The sequence below is a fragment of the Rhinopithecus bieti genome, unplaced genomic scaffold (genome assembly GCF_001698545.2).
Source record: "Rhinopithecus bieti isolate Rb0 unplaced genomic scaffold, ASM169854v2 scaffold_32955, whole genome shotgun sequence".
In the NCBI taxonomy this organism is placed as follows: Eukaryota; Metazoa; Chordata; class Mammalia; order Primates; family Cercopithecidae; genus Rhinopithecus; species Rhinopithecus bieti.
In genome coordinates, this window is record NW_016814423.1 from 2,307,568 (window position 1) to 2,330,298 (window position 22,731).

Genomic DNA, 22,731 nt, shown 5'->3' on the forward strand with positions numbered 1-22,731 from the left:
CATCTCTACTAAAAATACAAAATTAGCCAGGTGTGGTGGCGCATGCCTGTATTCTCAGCTACTTGGGAGGCTGAAGCAGGAGAATCGCTTGAACCCGGGAGGTGGGGTTGCGGTGAACTGAAATCATACCATTGCACTCCAGCCTGGGCAACAAGAGTGAAACTCTGTCTCAAAAAAAAAAAAAAAGAAAATAATATATGCATGAGCAAAAGAACATAAAACATTTGTAATAATAACCCAGTAACCATTGTTGGCATATATCTTTGGTATACATCCTTTCAAATTCTTTTCTGTACATATAAAAATGCGCCATTTTTTTCCCAAAAAATGAGGTTATACTTTTTTTTTTTCCTAGATGGAGTCTAGCTCTGTCACTCAGGCTGGCATACACTGGCCAGTGAACCTTGGTTCACTGCAACCTCTGCCTTCAGTGTTCAAGCTATTCTCCTGCATCAGCCTCCCAGGTAGCTGGGACTGCAGGCATACACCACCACACCTGGCTAATTTTTGTATTTTTAGTAGAGACATAGTTTCGCCATGTTGGCCAGGCTGGTCTCAAACTCCTGAACTCAAGTGATCCGCCCACCTCCTCCTCCCGAAGTGCTAGGATTACAGGCATGAGCCACCGTGCCCGTCCTGAGGTTATACTTTTTGTAATTTGCTATAATTTATTTCAACAATCCATAAATTGTTGGATACTTAATGTGTTTCACCTAAACCCTGTATTGTTGGATATCAATCTATATTATACATAGTCCAGAACAGTAATAATTAGCTTAAGATGAATTAAAATTAAAATGGGTAAAAGTTGGGTAAAAGGTGATCAAAACTGACAAAATAAACCAGAATACTTTAAAACTTAAAGGTTATAAAACCACCCTGTGTAGCCATAAATTGCTGACTTTACAAAATGTGACTTACAGAGAGTAGAACTGTGGTTATTAGAGACTAGGAAGGGTAAGGGGGAGGGGAGCATAGAGAGAGGTTGGGTAAAGGATACAGAATTACAGCTGGATAGGAGGAATTAGTTCTGGTGTTCTACAGCACTATAGCATGAATATGGTTAATAGTGATTTATTTATTGCATATTTTCAGAAAGCTAGAAGATTTTGAATGTTCACAACAAAGAAATGATAAATTTTGAGGTGATGGGTGTGCTAATTACCCTGATTTGATCATTCCACATTGTATCAAAATGCCACTCTATATCCCATAAATATGTACAATTATTACATGTCAACTAACAATAAAACGACAAGAAAGTGACTTATCATTGTGCTGCCAGACTTACCTTGGGCCAGTTATCGTTTAACCACTTAGATCTGAGTCTTTGGTTTTAAAGAGGCCTGAAGTCCTGCCCTCAGCCCTTCCCTTTAGGCAAGGAAGGCATGTCAAGACCTAACCCTTAGGAAGCCACGCAGTTATAATGAAGTGATTTCTTCAGCCTGCTTCTTCCGTATTTTGAGGATTGCCATAGTTTCAGCATCTGCTTCAAGGAAAACTCAGCCTTTCTTCCATTTCTCCCATTCTTTCTTCCATCCCAAGACCTTAGACTGGGAACTGTCCCTGCTAGAATTCAAAGTGAGAACTATAGCTTCTATTCTTCTATTTTTCTCCATGCCATGGACTCTGAAGAATCATATTTTTTTTCTAACCACTGCTTCTAGATGACTCCATTTTCCACCATTGGAAGAGTTATTCATAGGGGTATGGTTGAATGTTTATACAGGGGAATATTACCTTTCCTGGGAAAATTTATCCCAAGATAAGGATGAAGACAAATGAATATTTTGTGCATTAAAGCGGACTTTTTAGTTTATTACCAGTTAGCGAGTAAAAGATGGCCTCTATAATTCTTTGTCTTCTCTTCTCTTCTTTTCTCTCTCTCTCTTCTCTCTTTCTCTCTTTCTTTCGACTGGGTTTTGCTCTCTTGCCCAGGCTAGAGTGCAGTGGCATGATCATAGCTCACTATAACCTCGAACTCTTGGCTCAAGCCATCCTCCTACCTCAGCTCCCTGCGTAGCTTGGGACTATAGGTGCAGTTACCACGCTAGCTAATTTTTTGTATTTTTAGTAGAGACGAAATCTTGCTGTGTTACCCAGGCTGGTCTCAGAACTTCTGGCCTCAAATAATCCACCCGCCTTTGCCTCCCAAAGTGCTGGGATTGCAGGTATGAGCCACCGCGCCCAGCCCTCTTCTATTATTCAATATATCTTCCCTCCCCCTACATCTTCTATTCTTAAGGGAGTACTCATTATTAAATACTCCTCTATAGAAAGTATATAATAAAATACATAATCAAGTGATTCCCTTAGTAATTACTGAGCTGGAAAGTAATAGTTTTGATCTAAAAGTTCTAACCTGAGTGAGTAGATAGGAATAATACAGGTGCTTAGGCAAAAATCAGTACAGATCAGCTGACAAGAAGGGGAATGTGGAGGAGAGCTCCTGAAAGTCTGGCCGTCTTAAAATGGAAATGTTCATATTCTTTGGGGTAATAGGAAAAGGATACGAGAGTCAGGGAAACTCCAGACAAATACCTGGAAGACGAGGGCCAGTCAGTGCCCCAGTCCAACCAGATGGCCGCAGTAAAGAGGTCAGGAAGTGATTAAACAGTAGAGGTGAAACCTCAGTGCCCTATTAAAAATATTAGCAGGTAGTGACTGTAGCTTATTTAGACAGGGAGAAAACATAGTTCAGAGAATAGAATTTTATAGAAATTCTTTAAATCTCCAGCAAAATATTTACCACTGTATCGGTGCAGATAGGCCAAGCTAATGGGGCTTTTGGTTTTTAGTTTTTGTGATTCAGAAAGAAAACCCCTTTCTCCTCTAATGTACTGAGGAGCAGGATTAGACATGGACCTCAGAGTGGTAGCTACGAAGTTAAGAACAACACAGCCTCAAGAAGTGATCGTTTCAGGTCAGGGCTGGATTTGGACCAGTAACTGGACTACACAGTGGGCCAAACCCACCCAGATGCAGAAGGTGGCCAGCCAAAACTTGTGTGTGGTTAGATGTATTGATTAGCTGGACCCCAGAACTCAGACTATGCAGAACAAGTTAGAAATTTAGAACTTGGACAACTCAGAAACATTCACTATACATTCTTCTTTTTAAAGACTCTGAGTAGCATCTTTTCATTGGCTTTTTTTCTGTAAAGGTTTTTTTGTTTTTGTTTTGTTTTTTTTTTTGATGGAGTCTCACTCTATCACCAGGCTGGAGTGCAGTGGTGTAATCTCGGCTCACTGCAACCTCCGCCTCCCAGGTTCAAGCGATTCTCCTGCCTCAGCCTCCCAAGTAGCTGGGACTACAGGTGCCCGCCACCACACCTGGCTAATTTTTTATATTTTTAGTAGAGATGGGATTTCACCATGTTAGGATGGTCTCCATCTCCTGACCTCATGGTCTGCCCGTGTGGGCCTCCCAAAATGCTTGGATTACAGGTGTGAGCCATCGTGCCTGGCCATTATAAAGGTATTTTTAAAACCTCAGCTCTGTGTATATTTGTGACTGAAAGGGGAAGAGGCTAGTTCTTGAGTTGGACAGAGAATAGAGCAGCACAGTGTACGGAGCAGCAGTAGTTTGCTGTTTGTTGAGCTGCAGAAATGCCTGGATGAGCTAGGAGGAAGAGGCCAAGCTCGGGGACTGAAAGGATAGGTAACCATCTGTAGATGCTGCTGCTTTCTGGGTGCCCATACGGAGTTCTCATTTACATATCAGAATCTAAAGAGCCAACTACAGCTATAATCATAATGCAGCTAGTTTCTGAAGTGTGCTAAACCTAAAATGTTTTTATCTTTTGTGATATTTTCCTGATTAACCTGTCTCATTTAACTGTTCCTTGGTTCTATCTTAATTTGGTGGAAGCTACAGTTTACCTTCTGATCCTTGTCATTTTTCAGGGCTGGTAGTAGAATGCCAACAAGAAAGATCACAGATAAAAAATAAAGAAATAGCTTTTCGTGTGTTGAGAGCTAGACTCTACCAGCAGATTATTGAGAAAGACAAGTGTCAGCAACAACGTGCTAGAAAACTGCAGGTAAAATTTACTTGGTGTAATAATTTAGTGACTATTTAAAGAAAAGTCACTTTCTGTAGAGAATGCAGTGTTTGTTCTTGCTTAAATGGGAATGTTTTAGAGCATAGAGAAATGCGCTCCTCTGTACATAAGCAGTAACTCAATGCAAATGAACGGATGGGTTATGGCTGAACTTGGGCACACCAGTTTGCAAGTTAGTAAATGAAAGATGTATAAACTAAAAAGCATTTCCTAGTTCTTTCCCTCTTGTGTTTATATCATTACTGTCTTAAGAGGAAAATGGTTTAAAAGACAAAATAATTCTTTGAGAATTAAGAACGTTTTTGATTTTAAAATTAAAACCTATGCTTATAACTCTATGTGAGATCAAATACAAATGGCACTGCAAAAAACTGGGAACAGTGAATCCTACTGATGGAGACTACGGATAAGGGGTAGAAAGGAAATTTATTTTCATTATATATCGTTTGGTACTTTTTGAATTTTGTACTATGTATGGTATAGTGTTACTTATTTAAATAGATAGACAGATGAATTCTAAGCAAAATGAATAAATGTCATTATTATAAGTAAACCAAATATATAATTTAAATTCCTTTTTTTTTTTTTGTGACGGAGTCTCGCTGTGTCGTCAGGCTGGAGTGCAGTGGCGTAATCTCAGCTCATTGCAACCTCTACCTCCCGAGTTCAAGCGATTCTCCTGCCTCAGCCTCCTGAGTGGCTGGGATTACAGGCACATGCTACTACACCTGGCTATGCTGCAGTAATTTAAATTTGGAAGATTTTGTGGCCTTTTAGGATAATGAATTGTCTAAACCTAAGCATTATACTTTTCATCTCAATGTGTCCTAGCTTTTTCACACTTTGGTGCTTCTGGCTTTCTTTACCTACGTGCTAACTTGCAGGTAGTAAAAGTGACAGGATAAATAATATTAACACTGTTAGTGGTAATCCCCGATTGTAGAGCATTATCAGTGTATGCACTAGCCGACAGGAATGCTCATTTACAAACCATAACTTATTTTTGTTTTTAACAAGCAAACAATATACCCTGAGTACACACCATTACTTCTTGGCAAATAAGTGATAACATAAATACTATGAACTTTGCTACATTTGAATTTTAAAAAGACATTTGGATTTACTTGCTGTTTAACATTTTGGCACCAGAGGTTCCACAAAGTAATTTTTTTTTTTTTTTTTTTTTTTTTTTTTTTTGAGACAGATTCTCTGTCTGTGACTCAGGCTAGAGTGCAGTGGCACGATCTTGGCTCACTGCAACCTCTGCCTCCCAGGTTCAAGCGATTCTTGTGCCTCAGCTTCCTGAGTGGCTGGGATTACAGCCACCATGCCTGGCTCATTTTTGTATTTTTTGTAGAGATGGGTTTTTGTCATGTTGGTCAGGCTGGTGTCGAACTCCTGGCCTCATGTGATCTGCCCACTTGAGCCTCCTGAAGTGCTGAGATTACAGGTGTGAGCCACTGCGCCCAGTCCACAAAGTAATTTTTAAAACAGGTGTTCAAGATTGGCTTTATACAAATTGTTCATGTGTGTCTTCTTCAGTAGTCTGATTGACGAGCCAAAAAAGACGTCACTGCCTCTTGAATAACTTATCCATCTACCTGAAATGTTTTAATAGGGATTTCTAAGGCTTAGAAGTTTTTTTCTTCGATCAAGATATACACTTGGCTTTTATACAGAAGGCATTATGCCACATTCCCAATCCTGGGTCCACTGATCACCTAACAAACTTTCATAGATGCCCAGGCCCCACCCCAGAAATTCTGATGTATCTGATCTGGTGCTTTGGGAGAGTGGTTTCCAAACTTGGCTGATTGTCAGAAGAGATGATCTGGGAATGTTTTCAAAATACATAATTCTGATCCATTATATCTGAGGTTGGGCTTAGGAATCCATAATTTTAAAAAATTCTTCTAATGGTCAGGAGTTTAGTTTCATATCGCTTGCCTTAGGGTTTAAGACAATAACTTATAGAAATATCTTCTTTTATTTCAAAAAGGGAAAGCATTTGAGACAGGGTGTTGTGTATATCGGGTGTTGGGGAGGTGGAGGAGATGAGCAAACCAGGAAGAATGCAAATAACTGTAGCATGACACAAACTGTGGTGTGCCATGAAGAACATTCCAAGTACAATGGGTTTCAGAGGAAGAAGAGAACATATTTCAATTGCTGGGACCAGAAAGGCAGAAATGGTAGGAGAGTGTTAGGGAAGTGCATCCCTTGAGATGATGTTTTATAGCACAGATAACAGACACACACATAATAATGACATAGTATTATTAGTGGCATTATGGAGATTCACATAATTTTCAGAAATAACATTGGGAAGATTGCCACGTTACAAAGTACCTTGAATGCTGAGTTGAGTTGTGTCTGCTCAGTAGACAAGAAGGAACCAAAGAAAATTTATCAGAAAACTGTACTGTAGGAAGACTAAGCAGAGCAGCACAAAGTGAGCAGAAAAATGGGAGATGAATCAGGAGATGTTTGCAGAATTGTAGGTGAAAGTAATGAGTCCAGGAGTGGTAGTAGAAATGGAAAGGGCAGGATATAATAAGAGACCCATAAAACTCATTGGAAATGGGCGGCTGGAGAATGGGATGAATTGAAGATGGTCTGTCCCCCCGTGTGCATCTGTATCAAAGCCTGGCATAGTAAACTCAAACCCACAAAATGTTTGATAAATTGCAGAATGTCAGAATTTTCTACTTGGATAAAAGGGAATACATGGTGCTGTCATTTATAGAAACCAGGAGGAGAAACTGATTGGAGGGGAAAGATGATTAATTTGATTTTAAGTATTTTGAGTTTGAAATATCAAAGAAACATTCCTTCTTATTCTATAACTGAGCTCTACAAACCTGTAGTGGTAAACATTAAGTTCTGCCCATTCTTGTTCTTTGTCATTTTGTATATATGACTTTTAGAAAATATCTAAATTGTTGAAATAGTCATTTGCCAAGTACTTTTTCCATTGTAATGAAGACATTTGTAAAGGTAAAATATAAATTGCTTTTTGTTATGGCACAGGTGGGAACAAGAGCCCAGTCAGAGCGAATTCGGACATATAATTTCACCCAGGATAGAGTCAGTGACCACAGGATAGCATATGAAGTTCGTGATATTAAGGTAATACTACTGAGTATGCTTTGTGTACCTTTGATTTCAGAAGAAAACATAGTCAAATTTTAGAACCTATATGTAGATATTACCAAGTATATCTAAAATATTTCCAAGTTATTTAAATCATTAAGCCACCCAAAAATTTACAAACACTTTTATTAGTTTGCTGGTTAAAAAAATAATGATCTTTATGCCATTTTGAAACAATGATCTTTTCTAAATTCCAAATTCTTCGTTATGCAATCACAATGTATGAACATATATTCAGTCTGCATATATACATGGGTATTGGTTTTCTATTGCCAGGTAACAAATTACCACAAATATAGCAACTTAAAGCAGTACCCATGATTAAAGTATCTCATGATTTCTGTAGGTCAGAAATCCAGGAACAACTGAGCTTAGTTATCTTCTCAGAATCTCACAAGGCTGAAATCAAGGCATGGCCAGGCTCCATACTCTTCTGGAGCTTGAGGTCCTCTTCCAAGGTTACGTGGTTGCCAGCAGAATGCCATTGCCTTGGATTGTAGGACTGAAGTCCCCATTCCTTTGCTGGCAGGCAGCGGGAGGCTGCTTTTCAGTGCCTAAATGCTGTTGGAAGTTGTTTCCCAGTGGTTCCCTCCAGAGACTCTCTCCCACTTTGAATTTCTTCTTGCAGGAATGACTCAGGCCTTTTTAAGGGCTCACCCGTTTAGGTCAAGCTGACCTGGATAATGTTCCTTTTGATTAACTCAAAGTCAACTGCTTCGTCACCTAGGCACTAGAATGATAGATACTCTGTCATTTTCACAGGTCCTGTCTGCGCTGAGAGGGAGTTATTCACAGTGTGTACACCAGGGGGCATCTTAGAATTCTCCCTACCACAATGTGTCTTCATTAGATTGAGGTGTTACAGTTAGACTGTTGGGGAAAAGACTCGGTCAAGATTGTTCGAACATTAACCTGTCTAAATCGCATCTAGCAAAGACCACTGACACAAATATATAAATATATTAATGATGAAGCACAGGAAAATGTCTGTTTTGTTGCCACTGAAGGAGAAAGTGAACTGGTCCCATAAAGGACTATGTGGCAAAGGCAGCAGACAGAAAGCTTTGATCTTTTTCCTTGGTGCCGTGTGATACCTAAGGTTTCTTTCACTTGGCTCTGTCCCATTCTATACTCAAAATCAAAGTCCTAGTTTTACAAGAGAAATATACCTTGTAAAAAAGTTCTGGTTTTACAAGGTTACTATGTTTATCAATTTCTGTATGTCTTATGCCACAACCTCCGTCAGGATCCTCAGCAGGATAAGGCTGTCTTACATAGGAACATAGTAGCCATGTTGAAAAGGAGGAAAATATTTGCTAATTTCCCTTTCCTCAGGAAACACACAGTATTAACCAAACATGTTTGGCCATATTGTTCTAATTACACCATGTTCTTTCAGTTGTTTTTCTGGTAGTGGTGACATTTTTTTGGAGATAGCCACATTCTTATGACCAGTAATATCTTTTAGATGGGCCCATAGGTGCATAGTATAGTATTCGGTTGTGAAACAAAGGGAAGATAACTAACTGGCTTCTGTAGTTATAAAATATCTGACTTTGGCCTAAATAATGATATATCACTAACCAAACTAGTGTGCCAGACTCAGAAGTCAAAAGGAAAATAACACTGGTAAGCTCTAATAATCACTAACTAGTCTATTGGAAGGAAAGAAGACATTCTATAGTAGTGAAAGGAAGAAAGTTCGAAAACAGCATGAAAAGTAGCTATAGTAAAACATTAAAATCTGTGTGAAGGACAGTAAAGAGACTATAGACAGTAAAGAGTGAATAATTGGCTGGGCGCGGTGGCTCACGCCTGTAATCCCAGCACTTTGGGAGGCCGACACGGGCAGATCACGAGGTCAGGAGGTCGAGACCATCCTGGCTAACATGGTGAAACCCCGTCTCTACTAAAAATACAAAAAAAAAAAAAAAAATTAGCCAGGCATGGTGGCGGGCACCTGTAGTCCCAGCTACTCGAGAGGCTGAGGCAGGAGAATGGCGTGAACCCAGGAGGCAGAGCTTGCAGTGAGCCGAGACTGCGCCACTGCGCTCCAGCCTGGGCGACAGAGTGAAACTCTGTCTCAAAAAAAAAAAAGAGTGAATAATTTAGGAACCAAATCATAGATGAAGCTGGGAAAGTGATAAGGATCTTAACCCCAGGGCAACAGCTGTTGGACAAATGGAAGGGGTAGATAGGAAAGAATGTGAGCATCTTTGGAATTTTTGCCTAGCTCTCCTCCCCTATTCTAGAACTTGCCCTTTGTACCACATCCACAGTTTTTGACGGAGCTGCTGCATTCTTAAATGATCGTGATCCTGACCCAGGACAAAAGTGGATTTTTTTGGAGTGGACACCTAAATAAGTCCCAGCCCGTGAGTTTCTTCCCAGGATTTTAAAATCAGAGAGGGAGAGGATTATTCTCTCTCTTGGTGGCTGAAACTGTAATATATAAAGCATATAAGAGGTTGGAAGCCACATTTTCAGCCACCAAGAGAAAGCATCTTCAGTGAGAAAAGAATGAAATTGATATACAGAGAAAAGCAAAAATGAGAAATAGAAAGAACCCTGATGATATGAGTCCCTACATTTATTTATTCCCAAAGCTCAGTCTCATTCCGCAGGTGGTAGTCGTGACCCTGCACATTCCACATTCCTATCCTTGGGTTCTGTGAGATCACCTGGTATTCTCATTATGACTTCCTCTGTAGGTAACTTTCTTACTTTTATTTATCTAGCTAATAAGCATAGACTACCATATAATGTATTGTTTCACAGCTTTATTCTGTTTCTCAATGTCCTTATGCAGATTTCTTCACATCAGCCTTAACTCCTGCTCTATATTCCAGTTACATTGGAAATTTCCCCTGGCCTTAGAGATTTAAATGTACTTTGTTTTCCTGTTTTGTTTGCTTGTTTGTTTTTGCGACAGATTGTCACTCTGTTGCCCAGGCTGGAGTGCAGTGGTGCAATCTCTGCAGCCTCTGCTTCCTGGTTACAAGCGATTCTCCTGCCTCAGCCTCCTGAGTAGCTGGGATTATAGGTGTGTACCACCATGCATGGCTAATTTTTCTGTATTTTTAGTAGAGAAGGAGTTTCACCATGTTAGCCATTCTAGTCTCGAACTCCTGGCCTCAAGTGATCCACCCGCCTTGGCCTCCGAAAGTGCTGGTTTACAGGTTGAACCACCACGCCCAGCAGTTTTCCTGTCCTAATACTCATTCTTTTTTTTTTTTTTTTTTTTTTTTGAGACAGTTTCCCTCTTGTTGCCGAGGCTAGAGTGCAGTGGCGTGATCTCAGCTCACTGCAACCTCCACCTCCCGGGTGAAAGCAATTCTCCTGCCTCAGCCTCCCAAATAGCTGGGATTACGGGCATGCACCACCATGCCTGGCTAATTTTGTATTTTTAGTAGAAATGGGGTTTCTGTATGTTGGTCAGGCTGGTCTTGAACTCCCAACCTCAGGTGATCCGCCTGCCTCGGCCTCCCAAAGTGCTGGGATTAGAGGCGTGAGCCACCACACCCAGCGTCTAACACTCATTCTTTTGATGGAAATGCCCTGCTCATTTCTATTCGGGAAAATACTATTCTCTTTGTAAAACCAAATTCAAAACTTTCTGGCTTCCTGAATCTTTCCCTGATGCCACCTTCCTGTCAAAATTCATGGCTCCTTACAATCCTTCCTTTCTTCTCCTTCATTTTTTAATTTCTTGTATTGTTTTGTGATGCTTATGTATTTGTCTAGCTGTTCTACTTAGCCTCTGAAAGTTAGGAACTATGACTCATTCATCTTTGACCTTTGTATCTCTTGCACTCTGGTTAATCCAGTTGAATCTGATGTGTTTGACTCTCAGTAGAGGGATAATCCTTTTTACATCAGTTCCAAAGATGATTACCTTGGCAATACTGTAATTGAGCACCAGGTACACTTTTTTTTCTTTTTTTTTTTAAGATGGAGTCTTGCTCCGTCACCCAGGCTGGAGTGCAGTGGTGCGATCTCTGCTCCCTGCAACCTCTGCTTCCCGGGTTCAAACAATTCTCTGGCCTCAGCCTCCTGAGTAGCTGGTACTATAGGCGCCCACCACCACGCCTGGCTAATTTTTGTATTTTTCATAGAGACGGGGTTTCACCATGTTGGCCAGGCTGGTCTCAATCTCCTGACCTCAGGTGATCTGCCCACGTCAGCCTCGCAAAGTGCTGGGATTACAGGCATGAACCACTGTGCCTGGCCTAGTCACACTGATTTTAAAAGCAATTTCATATTATGCTGAAAATGATATAAACCTTAATTTTAAAGTTATATCATAATGCTTTTGCTTTCTGTTTAATTTCAGGGTGTTTGAGGTTTTACTATGTGCTAGTATTCTGGGGGATACAGAATTAGTAAGATATATTCTTTACCTTAATTTGAGAGATATGTGTCTACACTTACCTAAAGTTCAACTTTAAGACCATTCAGGAAAGACTTAACTATAAGATTAGTTCATAACTGTATCAAAACTTTAAATGTTTTGTGTTCCAGATGCCAACATTAAAGTATTTTCATTAAAGCCAGTGTCTAAATTCCAAGCATTTCTAAAATGGCAATGTACAAATTCATTAATCCCAACAGCTAGACTACACAGAATTTCTGTTATACAGGAAAAGTTCTTGAAGTCATTAATTTAGTCATTTTTCAGAGAACTGTAGAGAAGACTTCAGGGAAGTCAACTGAAAACAGTTTTCACCCAGTGGAGTTATTTAGTGGTAAACAGGAAAATTCTTTTTCTCAACTTTTTATTTCAAAATTTTCTTTTTTTTTTTTTTTTTTTTTTTTTTGGAGACGGAGTCTTACTCTGTCGCCCAGGCTGGAGTTCGTGGCCAGATCTCAGCTCACTGCCAAGCTCTGCCTCCGGGTTCAGCCATTCTCCTGCCTCAGCCCTCCCGGAGTAGTGGACTACAGGCCCCGCCACCTGCCCGGTAGTTTTTGTATTTTTTAGTTAGAGGATGGAGGTTTCACAGTGTTAGCCAGGATGGTCTCGATCTCCTGACCTCGTGATCCGCCTGTCCGGCCTCCCAAAGTGCTGGGGATTTACAGGCTTGAGCCACTGCGCCCGGCTCTCAAAATTTTTCAAGTTTACATATAATGTTTAAAGATTGGGTCAGCTGGGCACAGTGGCTCACACCTGCAATCCCAGCACTTTGAGAGGCAGAGGTGGGAGGATCGCTTGAACTCAGGAGACCATCCTGGGCAACATGGCAAAATCCTATCTCTACAAAAAATACAAAAAAAAAAAAAATTTTAGTTGGGCGTGTAGCATGTGCCTGTAGTCCCAGCTACCCAGGAAGCTAAGGTGGGAGGATTACTTGAGCCCAGGAGGCAGAGGTTTCAGTGAGCCGAGATCACACCACTACGCTCCAGCCTAGGCGACACAGCAAGAGCCGGTCTCAAAAAAAAAAGATTAAGTCGGTCAACACAATACAGACTATACCTAGATTCAACAGTTGTTAATATTTTACTGTGTTTTTCCTTCTCTTTCCCCCACCACCTCTGTCTCTATAAACCCATGTTGCTCTTGAACCATTTGAAAGCAAATTGCAGACCTCAAAGACACTTCACCCCTCAATATTTCAACAAAAATATTTTTCAGTTACACAGAACTTCTAGATCACCATGTTTTGGTTTAAAATAAAAAACTGTCATAAACCACTTACAGATGAAATAATCTAAACTTAGAGGATTAGCCGAAGGGTAAGCTGGAATAGTCAGGGGAGGCTTCCTCTCAGCCTCCCCAGAGGAGCTGGCAAGGAGCAGTATGCGCATTAATGCACAAAATGCTTGTGGAACAAAATGCTTGTGGAATTGAGACCTTTCAGTCTTTTTCCTTTGGGAAATAACATAATGTGAGTGAAAAGGGTAGAATTTTCAGGACAAGAATAAAAGCAATTGTTTTTAGGGTACAATAAGAGAAAGAATTCAGCAAACCTATTCTCCCAAAGATGGTTAGAGAGCCTAGAATGGTGTTGTCATAAAAGCCAATCAATGGAATTTTAAAGGGAGGGAGGTGGTCAATTTCAAAAGTCCATCTAGATATCTTTGTTTTGTTGTCTTTGGAGTTGTTAGGAAAATCCAAATCTCAGAAGATTTATTTTAAAATAAAATGCGAACTGAATTCTTCTACAGAATGGGGATCTTCCCAAGTTAGCAATTGTGTTCATTGTATTGTAGAACATCAGTAGTGCTTTATTGTTATTAAATAATGACTGCAAAGAAATGAAATAAACACTGAAGTCTTTGCTTATATTTCTAATCATCATAATAGCTCTCTCTTAATAGCTCTCTCTTTTCCAGGTTTCATAATAGCTCTCTCTTTTACCAGGAATTTTTGTGTGGTGGGAAGGGCCTGGATCAGCTAATACAGAGACTGCTTCAATCAGCAGATGAAGAAGCCATTGTTGAACTTTTGGATGAACACCTTAAATCAGCAAAATAAATACTGACTTATTATTATTTATGATTATATAAATGAAATGGACCTATATCAAGAGGCAGACTGAGGTTTGGAAATCTTGATGAATATTTGTAAATTACAGCTATAAGAACACATTACACATAAATATATGTTTTTTAATGAATCGAAGTCACATTTCCTAACCTAAGGATTTATTTTAGGTTTCCTGTAAAGTACAATCCAACTCATCAAGTAGAAAATAAGCATGCATCACTGAAAAGAGAAAGTATTGAGAATTGATTGTGTGATTTAGGGCAGGTCACTTGTTCTCTTTATACGCCTTTTTCCCCCTGCCATCTATGAATTAATTTAAATATATTTTTCATCTACTACTTCCGGAAAACATGGTAGAATTTAGTGAAATATGAATGACAGGCTTACCTCTAAACCTTTTATTTAAAGACAAAATACTTTGGCCGACAGCGGTTGCTTACGCCTGTAATCCCAGCGCTTTGAAGGGCCAAAAGGGGAAGATTTCTTGAGGCAAGAATTTGATACTAGCCTGGGCAAAATAGACCCCATGTCCACAAAAAAACTCAAAACATAAAGAAAAACATAACACTGTTAATCATGTTAAAGTTAGGACTTAGACTTCAACTTTTTTTTTTTTTTTTTGAGACGGAGTCTCACTCTGTCGCCCAGGCTGGAGTGCAGTAGCGCGATCTCGGCTCACTGCAAGCTCCGCCTCCCGGGTTTACGCCATTCTCCTGCCTCAGCCTCCCGAGTAGCTGGGACTACAGGCGCCGCCACCTCGCCCGGCTAGTTTTTTTTTTTTTTTTAGTAGAGACGGGGTTTCACCGTGTTAGCCAGGATGATCTCAATCTCCTGACCTCATGATCCGCCCGTCTCGGCCTCCCAAAGTGCTGGGATTACAGACTTGAGCCACCACGCCCGGCCGACTTCAACTTTTAAATAAAAATTATGAAGAATATGAGTCACTCAATAGCAATGGGCATCTAGGTGCAGACTGTAAAGCTCTTTGATTGCTGTATGAATTCCACACTATATAAACAATAAGCTGATATTTTAAATAGACTCTCTGCTTGACTTCCATTTCTTTTTTTTTTTTTTTACTCCTGGCAAGCTGGAGTAAAAATGTTACTGTTTGCTGGCTTAACTTAATGAGCATCAACAGACGTGGTGTAATATGAGTAATACACTGAGATCAGTTTTGTGCAGCATTATATAAAACCCAGTCCTTATGTTAAAGAGCTTGCAGTTGACTGAAGGATTTAAACATGTAAATCACCAACTAATACAAAGTGGCATGATGTATTTAGTAATTGTTCCGAAGAAGTTTCAAGTTAAAAAGAGAGTAATGGCTGGGCATGGTGGCTCATGCCTGTAATCCCAGCACTTTGGGAGGGAGGCAGGTAGATCACCTGAGGTCAGGAGTTCAAGACCAGCCTAGTCAACATGGTGAAACCCCATCTATACAAAAATACAAAAATTAGCTAGGCATGGTGGCAGGTGCCTGTAATCCCAGCTAATCAGGAGGCTGAAGCAGGAGAATCACTTGAACCCAGGAGGCGGAGGTTGCAGTGAGCTGAAATCGTGCCATTGCACTCCTGCCTGGGCAACAGACCAAGACTCCATCTCAAAAAATTAAAAAAAAATAAAATAAAAAGAGAGGAATTATTATTTTAGATACCCCTTACAGAAGAATTTATATGCCAAGAAAGACTAGAGTTTTAAGGCCAGTGGAATTGTTTGGATGTACACATTAGAGAGAAATGTTTTCCCTACTTTTTATTTTGAAAATATTCAAGCATAATGAAAAGTCTAAAATAAATAAATTATTTATTTATTTTTGAGATGGAGTCTCGCTCTGTCGCCCAGGCTGGAGGGCAGTGGCACAATCTCGGCTCACTGCAACCTCCGCCTCCCAGGTTTAAGAAATTCTCTGCACCAGGCACGGTGGCTCACACCTGTAATCCCAGCACTTTTGGGAGGCTGAGGCGGGTGGCTCACGAAGTCAGGAGATCGAGACTATCCTGGCTAACAGATGAAACCCCATCTCTACTAAAAAAAAATACAAAAAGTCAGCCGGGTGTGGCGGCACACACCTGTAGTCCCAGCTACTAGGGAGGCTGAGGCAGGAGAATCACTTGAACCTGGGAGGCAGAGGTTGCAGTGAGCCAGATCACGCCACTGTACTCCAGCCTGAGAGACAGAGCAAGACTCCGTCTCAAAAAAAAAAAGGAAAAATTCTCTGCCTCAGCCTCCCGAATAGCCGGGATTACAGGCGTGTGCCACCACACCCAGTTAATTTTGTATTTTTAGTAGAGATGAGGTTTCACCATCTTGGCCAGGCTGGTCTTGAACTCCTGACCTTGTGATTCACCCACCTCAACCTCCCAGAGTGCTGGGATTACAGGTGTGAGCCACCACGCCCAGCCAAATTATTTTTTTAGAGATAAAGTGTCACTCTTGCCCAGGCTGGAGTGCAGTGGCATGATCATAGCTCACTGCAACCTTGAACTTCTGAGCTCAAGCAATCCTCCCACCTTAGCTTCCCAACTAGCTGGGACTACAGGTAGGCACCATCATGCCCAGATAATTTTTTATTGTTGTAGAGTCTTGCTACGTTACGCAGGCTGGTCTTGAACTCTTGGCCTTAAGTGATCCTCCTGCCTCAGCCTTTCTTTTTTTTTTTTTTTTTTTTTTTTTTTTTTTTGAGACGGAGTCTCGCTCTGTTGCCCAGGCTGGAGCACAGTGGCCAGATCTCAGCTCACTGCAAGCTCCGCCTCCCGGGTTTACACCATTCTCCTGCCTCAGCCTCCCGAGTAGCTGGGACTACAGGCACCCGCCACCTCGCCCGGCTAGTTTTTTTGTATTTTTTAGTAGAGACGGGGTTTCACTGTATTAGCCAGGATGGTCTCGATCTCCTGACCTCGTGATCCGCCCGTCTCGGCCTCCCAAAGTGCTGGGATTACAGGCTTGAGCCACCGCGCCCGGCCTGCCTCAGCCTTTCAAAGTGCTGGGATTACACATGTGAGCCTTTGTGCCCAGCCACAATAAGTTTTAAGAAATAGTTCAATCAGGAGAGGCCTGAGCAAGATGGCTGAATGTAGAAGCCTTTACCAATCACCCCCCCAACGCAGCAACACTGATTTAACAACTATTTACACATACAAAAAGCAACTTTATAAGAACCAAAAATCAGGTAAGCAATCACGGTACCTGATTTTAACTTCATATCACTGAAAGAAGGTAGGAAAGGTGGTCTTGAATTGGTAACACTGCTCCTCCCCTGTTCCCCTAGCAGCAGCAGGTGCTGTGCCCTCGAGAGACGGAAAGCACAGCAACTATGGGACCCTGCGTTGAACTCAGTGCTGCCTGGTCACAGCAGAAAGCAAAACTGAGTTCAACTCAGCAGGTGCCCATCCACAGAGGGAGCATCTAGACCAGCCCTAGCCAGAGGGGAATTGTCCATCCCAGCAGTCAGAACTTGAGTTTCAGCAAGCCTCAACACTGTGGGCTAAAGTGTTCTAAGGTCCTAAATAAAATTGAAAGGCAGTCTAGGCCACAAGGACTGCAGTTCCTAGGTAAATCCTTCTTCTGTGCTGAGTGCAGAGCCAGTGGACATGGGACACCAGTTGGGTGGCTAAGGAAGTGCTTGTGCCACCCCTCCCCCAACCCCAGGCAGTGCAGCTCACAGCAGCAAAAGTGATTCCTTCCTTCTGCTTGAGGAGAGGAGAGGGAAGAGTAAGGACTTTGTCTTGCATCTTGGATACCAGCTCAACCACAATAGGACAGGGCACCTGGCAGAATTGTGAGGCCCCCATCCCAGGCCCTAGCTCTCAGACAACATTTCTAGACACACCCTGGGCCAGAAAGGAACCCTCTGCCTGGAAGGGAGGTACTCAGTCTTGCAGGTTTCATCACCTTCCGACTAAAGAGCCCATGGGCCCTGAGTAGCCAACAGTGACTCACAGGCAGTATGCTGTGGGTCTTGAGTGAGACTCAGACATGCCAGCTTCAGGTATCAGCTTGGCCATAGTGGTGTAGAGCACCAACGGGCTCTTGGGGTCGCCACGTCCAGGCTCTTTGATAGCATTTCTGGACATGCACTGTGCCAGAGGGGAGTTCACTACCCTGAAGGGTGAGTTCCAGGCCTGGCAACATTTGTCACAGCTGACTGAAGAGCCCTTGGGCCTTAAGTGAACATTGGTGATGGTCTGACAGAACTCGCCATGGGTCAGTGGTGGTGGTGGCCACAGGGAGAAGCCCCTCTGCTTGTGGAAAGGGGAGGGAAGAGTGTGAAGGATTTTGTCTTGTGATTTGGGTGCCAGCTTTAGTCACAGTAGAATAAGACACAAGGTAGATTTGTAAGATTTTTACTGCAATCCCTGGTTCCCAGACAGCATCTCTGGACCTGCCTGGGGCCTGGGAGAATTCACCATCCTGAAGAGAAGGACATAAGCCTGGCTGGCTTCACCACCTGCTTATTGTAGAGCCTTACGGCCTGTGCAAACATAGGCAGTAGCCAGGTGGTGGTTACAATGGGCTTTGGGCAAGACCCAGTGCCATGCTGGTTTCAAGTCTGCCTCAGGGCAGTTCCACTGGTGGTGGCCACATGGGTGTTTGCATCACCTCAGTTCCAGGCAGCTCAGCACAGAGAGACTTTGTTTGGGAGAAAATAAGAAAGAAAACAAGAGTTTCTGCCTGGTAATCCAGAGAATTCTTCCTAATCTTATCCAAGACCACCAAGGTGGGACCTCTATGAGTCTGCAAGAACCATAGCATTACTGAGCTTGGGGCAGGCACAGATTGCAAAGCCCAGATCGCAAAGACTATAATAAATTCCTAACTCTTTATTGCCCAAACATCTACAAGCATCAACACCAGCCAGGAAAACATGACCTCAACAAATGAACTAAATAAGGCACCAGGGACCAATCCCAAAGAAACAAGAGATGTGACCTTTCAGACAGAGAATTCAAAATGGCTGTTTTGAAGAAACTCAAAGAAATTTGAGATAACAGAGAAGGATTTCGGAATTCTATGATATAAACTTAACAAAGAGATTGAAATAATTAAAAAGCAGAAATTCTGGAGTCGAAAAATGCAACTGACATACTGAAGAATGCATCAGAGTCCAGTCCCTTAATAGCAGAATTGAACAAACAGAAGAATTAGTGAGATTGATAACAATCTATCTGAAAATACACAGAGGAGGCTGAGCGCTGTAGCTCACACCTGTAATCCCAGCACTTTGGGAGGCCAAGATGGGTGGGTCACCTGCAGTCAGGAGTTCAAGACCAGACTGACCAACATGGTGAAACCCTGCCTCTACTAAAAATCCAAAAATTAGCCAGGTGTAGTAGTCATGCCTGTAATCCCAGCTACTTGGGAGGCTGAGGCAGGAGAATCACTTGAACCTGGGAGGCAGAGGTTGCAGTGAGCCAAGATCACAACACTGCACTCCAGCCTGGGCAGCAGGAGCGAAACTGCCACACACACACACACACACACACACACACACACACACACACATACACACACACACACACAGAAAAAAAAAACACAGGAGAGGAAAAAATAATCAGAAAGAATGAAGCACATCTACAAGATCTAGAAAATAGCCTGAAAGGGCAAATCTTAGGAATGATTGCCCTTAAGAAGGAGATAGAGAAAGAGATGAGGGTAGAAAGTTTCTTCAAAGTGATAATATCACAGAACTTCCCAAATCTAGAGGAAGATAATCAATATTCAAGTACAAAAAGGCTGTAGAACACCACGCCAATCTAACCCAAAGAAGACTACCTCAAAGCATTTAATAACAAAACTTCCAAAGCTCAAGGATAAAGAAAGGATCCTAAAAGCAGCAAGAGAAAAGAAACAACATACAATGGAGCTCCAGTATGTCTAGTAGCAGACTTTTCAGTGGAAACTATACAGACCAGAGAGAGAGTGGCATGACATGTATAAAGTGCTGAAGGAAAAATCTCTTACTCTAGAATAGTATGTCCAGCAAAATATCCTTCAAGCATGAAGGAAAATAAAGACAGAAAAACAAAAGCTGGCCGGGTGCGGTGGCTCAAGCCTGTAATCCCAGCACCTTGGGAGGCCGAGATGGGCGGATCACGAGGTCAGGAGATCGAGACCATCCTGGCTAACATGGTGAAACCCCATCTCTACTAAAAAATACAAAAAACTAGCCGGGCGAGGTGGCGGGCGCCTGTAGTCCCAGCTACTCGGGAGGCTGAGGCAGGAGAATGGCATAAACCCGAGAGGCGGAACTTGCGGTGAGCTGAGATCCGACCACTGCACTCCAGCCCGGGTGACAGAGCGAGACTCCGTCTCAAAAAAAAAAAACAAAAGCTGAGAGATTTCATCAACACCAGACCTGTCCGAAAAGAAAAGCTAAAGGGAATCCTTCAATCTGAAAGAAAAGGAGGTTAATGAGCAATAAGAAATAATCTGGGGCTGGGCACGGTGGCTCATACCTGTAATCCCAGCACTTTGAGAGGCCAAGGTGGGTGGATCACCTGAGGTCGGGAGTTCAAGACCAGCCTAATCAACATGGAGAAACCCCGTCTCTACTAAAAAAATACAAAATTAGCCAGGCGTGGTAGCACATGCCTGTAATCCCAGCTATTCGGGAGGCTGAGGCAGGAGAATCGCCTGAACCCAGGAGGTGGAGGTTGTGGTGAGCCAAGATTGTGCCATTGCACTGTAGCCTGGGCAACAAGAGTGAAACTCTGTCTCAAAAAAAAAAAAAATCATCATCATCTGAAGGTATAAATCTCACTGGCAATAGTAAACACATTGGAAAACACAGAATATTATAATACTGTAGTTGTGGGTTGTAAGTTACTCTTAAGTAGAAAGACTAAATGATGAAGCAGTCAAAAATAATAACTACAGTATTTCAAGATATAGTGCAATAAGACATAAAGAGAAACAAAAAAAGTTAAAATGTGAAGGAAGACAGGAAAGAAGGAAAGAAAGAAGGGAAGACCACAAAACAACCAGAAAACAAATCACAAAATGGCAGAAGTAAGTCCTTATTAATAATAACATTAAATGTAAATGGCCTAAGCTCTCCAACAAAAAGATGTAGAGTGGCTAAATGGATGAAAAAATAAGACCCAATGATCTGTTGCCTACAAGAAGCATTTTTCACCTATAAAGATACATATAGACTGAAAATAAATGGATGGAAAAACAGATTTCATGCCAGTTGAAACAAAAAAAGCATGAATAGGCCGGACACAGTGGCTCACGCCTGTAATCCCAGCACTTCCAGAGGTCGAGGCTGGGGGATCACAAGGTCAGGAGATTGAGACCATCTTGGCTAACACCATGAAACCCAGTCTCTACTAAAAATACAAAAAATTAGCCAGGCATGGTGGCAGGTGCCTGTAGTCCCAGCTACTCAGGAGGCTGAGGCAGGAGAATGGTGTGAACCCAGGAGGCGGAGCTTGCAGTGAGCCAAGATCATGCTGCTGCACTCCAACCTGGGTGACAGAGCAAGACTCTGTCTCAGAAAACAAACAAAAATGGTGTATAACAGGTTTGAAATAAGTTAGCTGCTATCAAATAATGTGGAACAGAAGTCACGCCCTAAGACAGCCCGCTCACTAGGTACCCTCCAACTGAGGTAGGGGAGAGTGGACCCATAAAAACTCTTATGGCAGCCAATGACTAAAGGCAATGTGGAATTGTATTAGTCCATTTTCTGTTGCACATACCAGAATACCTGTAACTGGGTAACTTATAAAGAAAAGGAATTTGGCTAGGCGTGGTGGCTCACGCCTGTAATCCCAGTACTTTGGGAGGCCGAGACAGGCAGATCACTTGAGGCCAGGAGTTCAAGACCAGCCTGGTCAATATTGCGACATCTCTACTAAAAATACAAAAAAATTAGCTGGGCATGGTGATGCACCCCTGTAATCCGAGCTACTCAGGAGGCTGAGGCAGGACAATCGCTTGAACCCTCGAGGTGGAGGTTGCAGTGAGCCAAGATCACACCACTACACTCCAGCCTGGGCGACAGAGCAAGACTGTCTCAAAACAACAACAGGAAAGGGAATTTATTTCTTACAGTTCTTGAAGCTGAGAAATCCAAGGTCAAGGGGTCATGTTTGGTGAGGGCCTTCTTGCTGGTGTATAATTTGCAAAGTCTCGAGGCAGTACAAGGTATCACATGAGAGGGGGAGTTGAGCCTGCTAGCTCTGGTCTCTCTTCTTATAAAGTCACCAGTTCCTTTCCCATGATAACTCATTAATCCATTAAGCCATTATTCCATTAAACCATTAACCCGTTAACCCATTAATCCATGAGTGGATTAATCCATTCATGAGGGCAGAGCTCTGTGATTCAATCACCTACTAAAGGCCCCACCTCTCAATACTGCCACATTGGGGATTATGTTTCAACATGAGTTTTGGAGGGGGCAGTCAAACCATAGCAGAAATCATTTTGAATACAGAAATAAAGGCATGAACAGTTTGTAGACTCTACTTAAAAATCAAAGTAAAAACAATACTGACAGGCCCAGGCTGTACAGCTAGCAGTGCCTGACAACCTACCTGACGCTGAGTTGCATGGGGTACAGCATAGGGAGCAGTAGCTGGGTGAGGTAGGAGAAGGGAGTCGGGGTTATCACTTACACATGGCACTGAAGCCTAAACTCTGAAGTGAGTAGGTGCTTTGCTTTCATGGGCCTCTTTATGAAGCAAAGTATGTAAAAGTTGCCATCAAGGACAAACAAGTGAAATACTTTATACATTACGGTGGTTGGGATGAAAATTGGAATGAATGGGCTCCAAAAAGTAGAGTACTCAGGTACATGAACACCAATCTGTAGAAACAGGGAAAACTTGGAGAGGCAAATCAGGAATAACATTCACAGGAGAAGAGGAGAGGGGCTGCCCCAGCAAAGAAGACATCTGGTCTGCAAGGGAAAAATGTTGAAATCACGTGGAAATGGAAATGGAGAAGTACCAATGACATACCTCAGCCTCCTCAAAAGAGCCCCAGTAGATGCCGCTGTTGAAAACATTCATGAACAGAG

At 42.1% G+C, this 22,731-nt stretch overlaps 1 protein-coding gene across 7 annotated transcripts in view; it reads left to right on the forward strand.

The window, feature by feature from the left end:
- Positions 1 to 14,248, forward strand: part of MTRF1 (mitochondrial translation release factor 1) — a 49,018-nt gene extending 34,770 nt beyond the window's left edge. For all 7 annotated transcript variants that reach the window (XM_017850165.1, XM_017850171.1, XM_017850170.1 and 4 more), the window contains 3 exons: positions 3,906 to 4,042; positions 7,094 to 7,192; positions 13,575 to 14,248. In XM_017850165.1, coding sequence (XP_017705654.1) covers positions 3,906 to 4,042; positions 7,094 to 7,192; positions 13,575 to 13,688 — 350 coding nt within the window. In that variant the 3' untranslated portion in view covers positions 13,689 to 14,248. The remainder of the gene's footprint in view (positions 1 to 3,905; positions 4,043 to 7,093; positions 7,193 to 13,574) is intronic.
- The last annotated feature ends 8,483 nt before the right edge of the window (positions 14,249 to 22,731 follow it).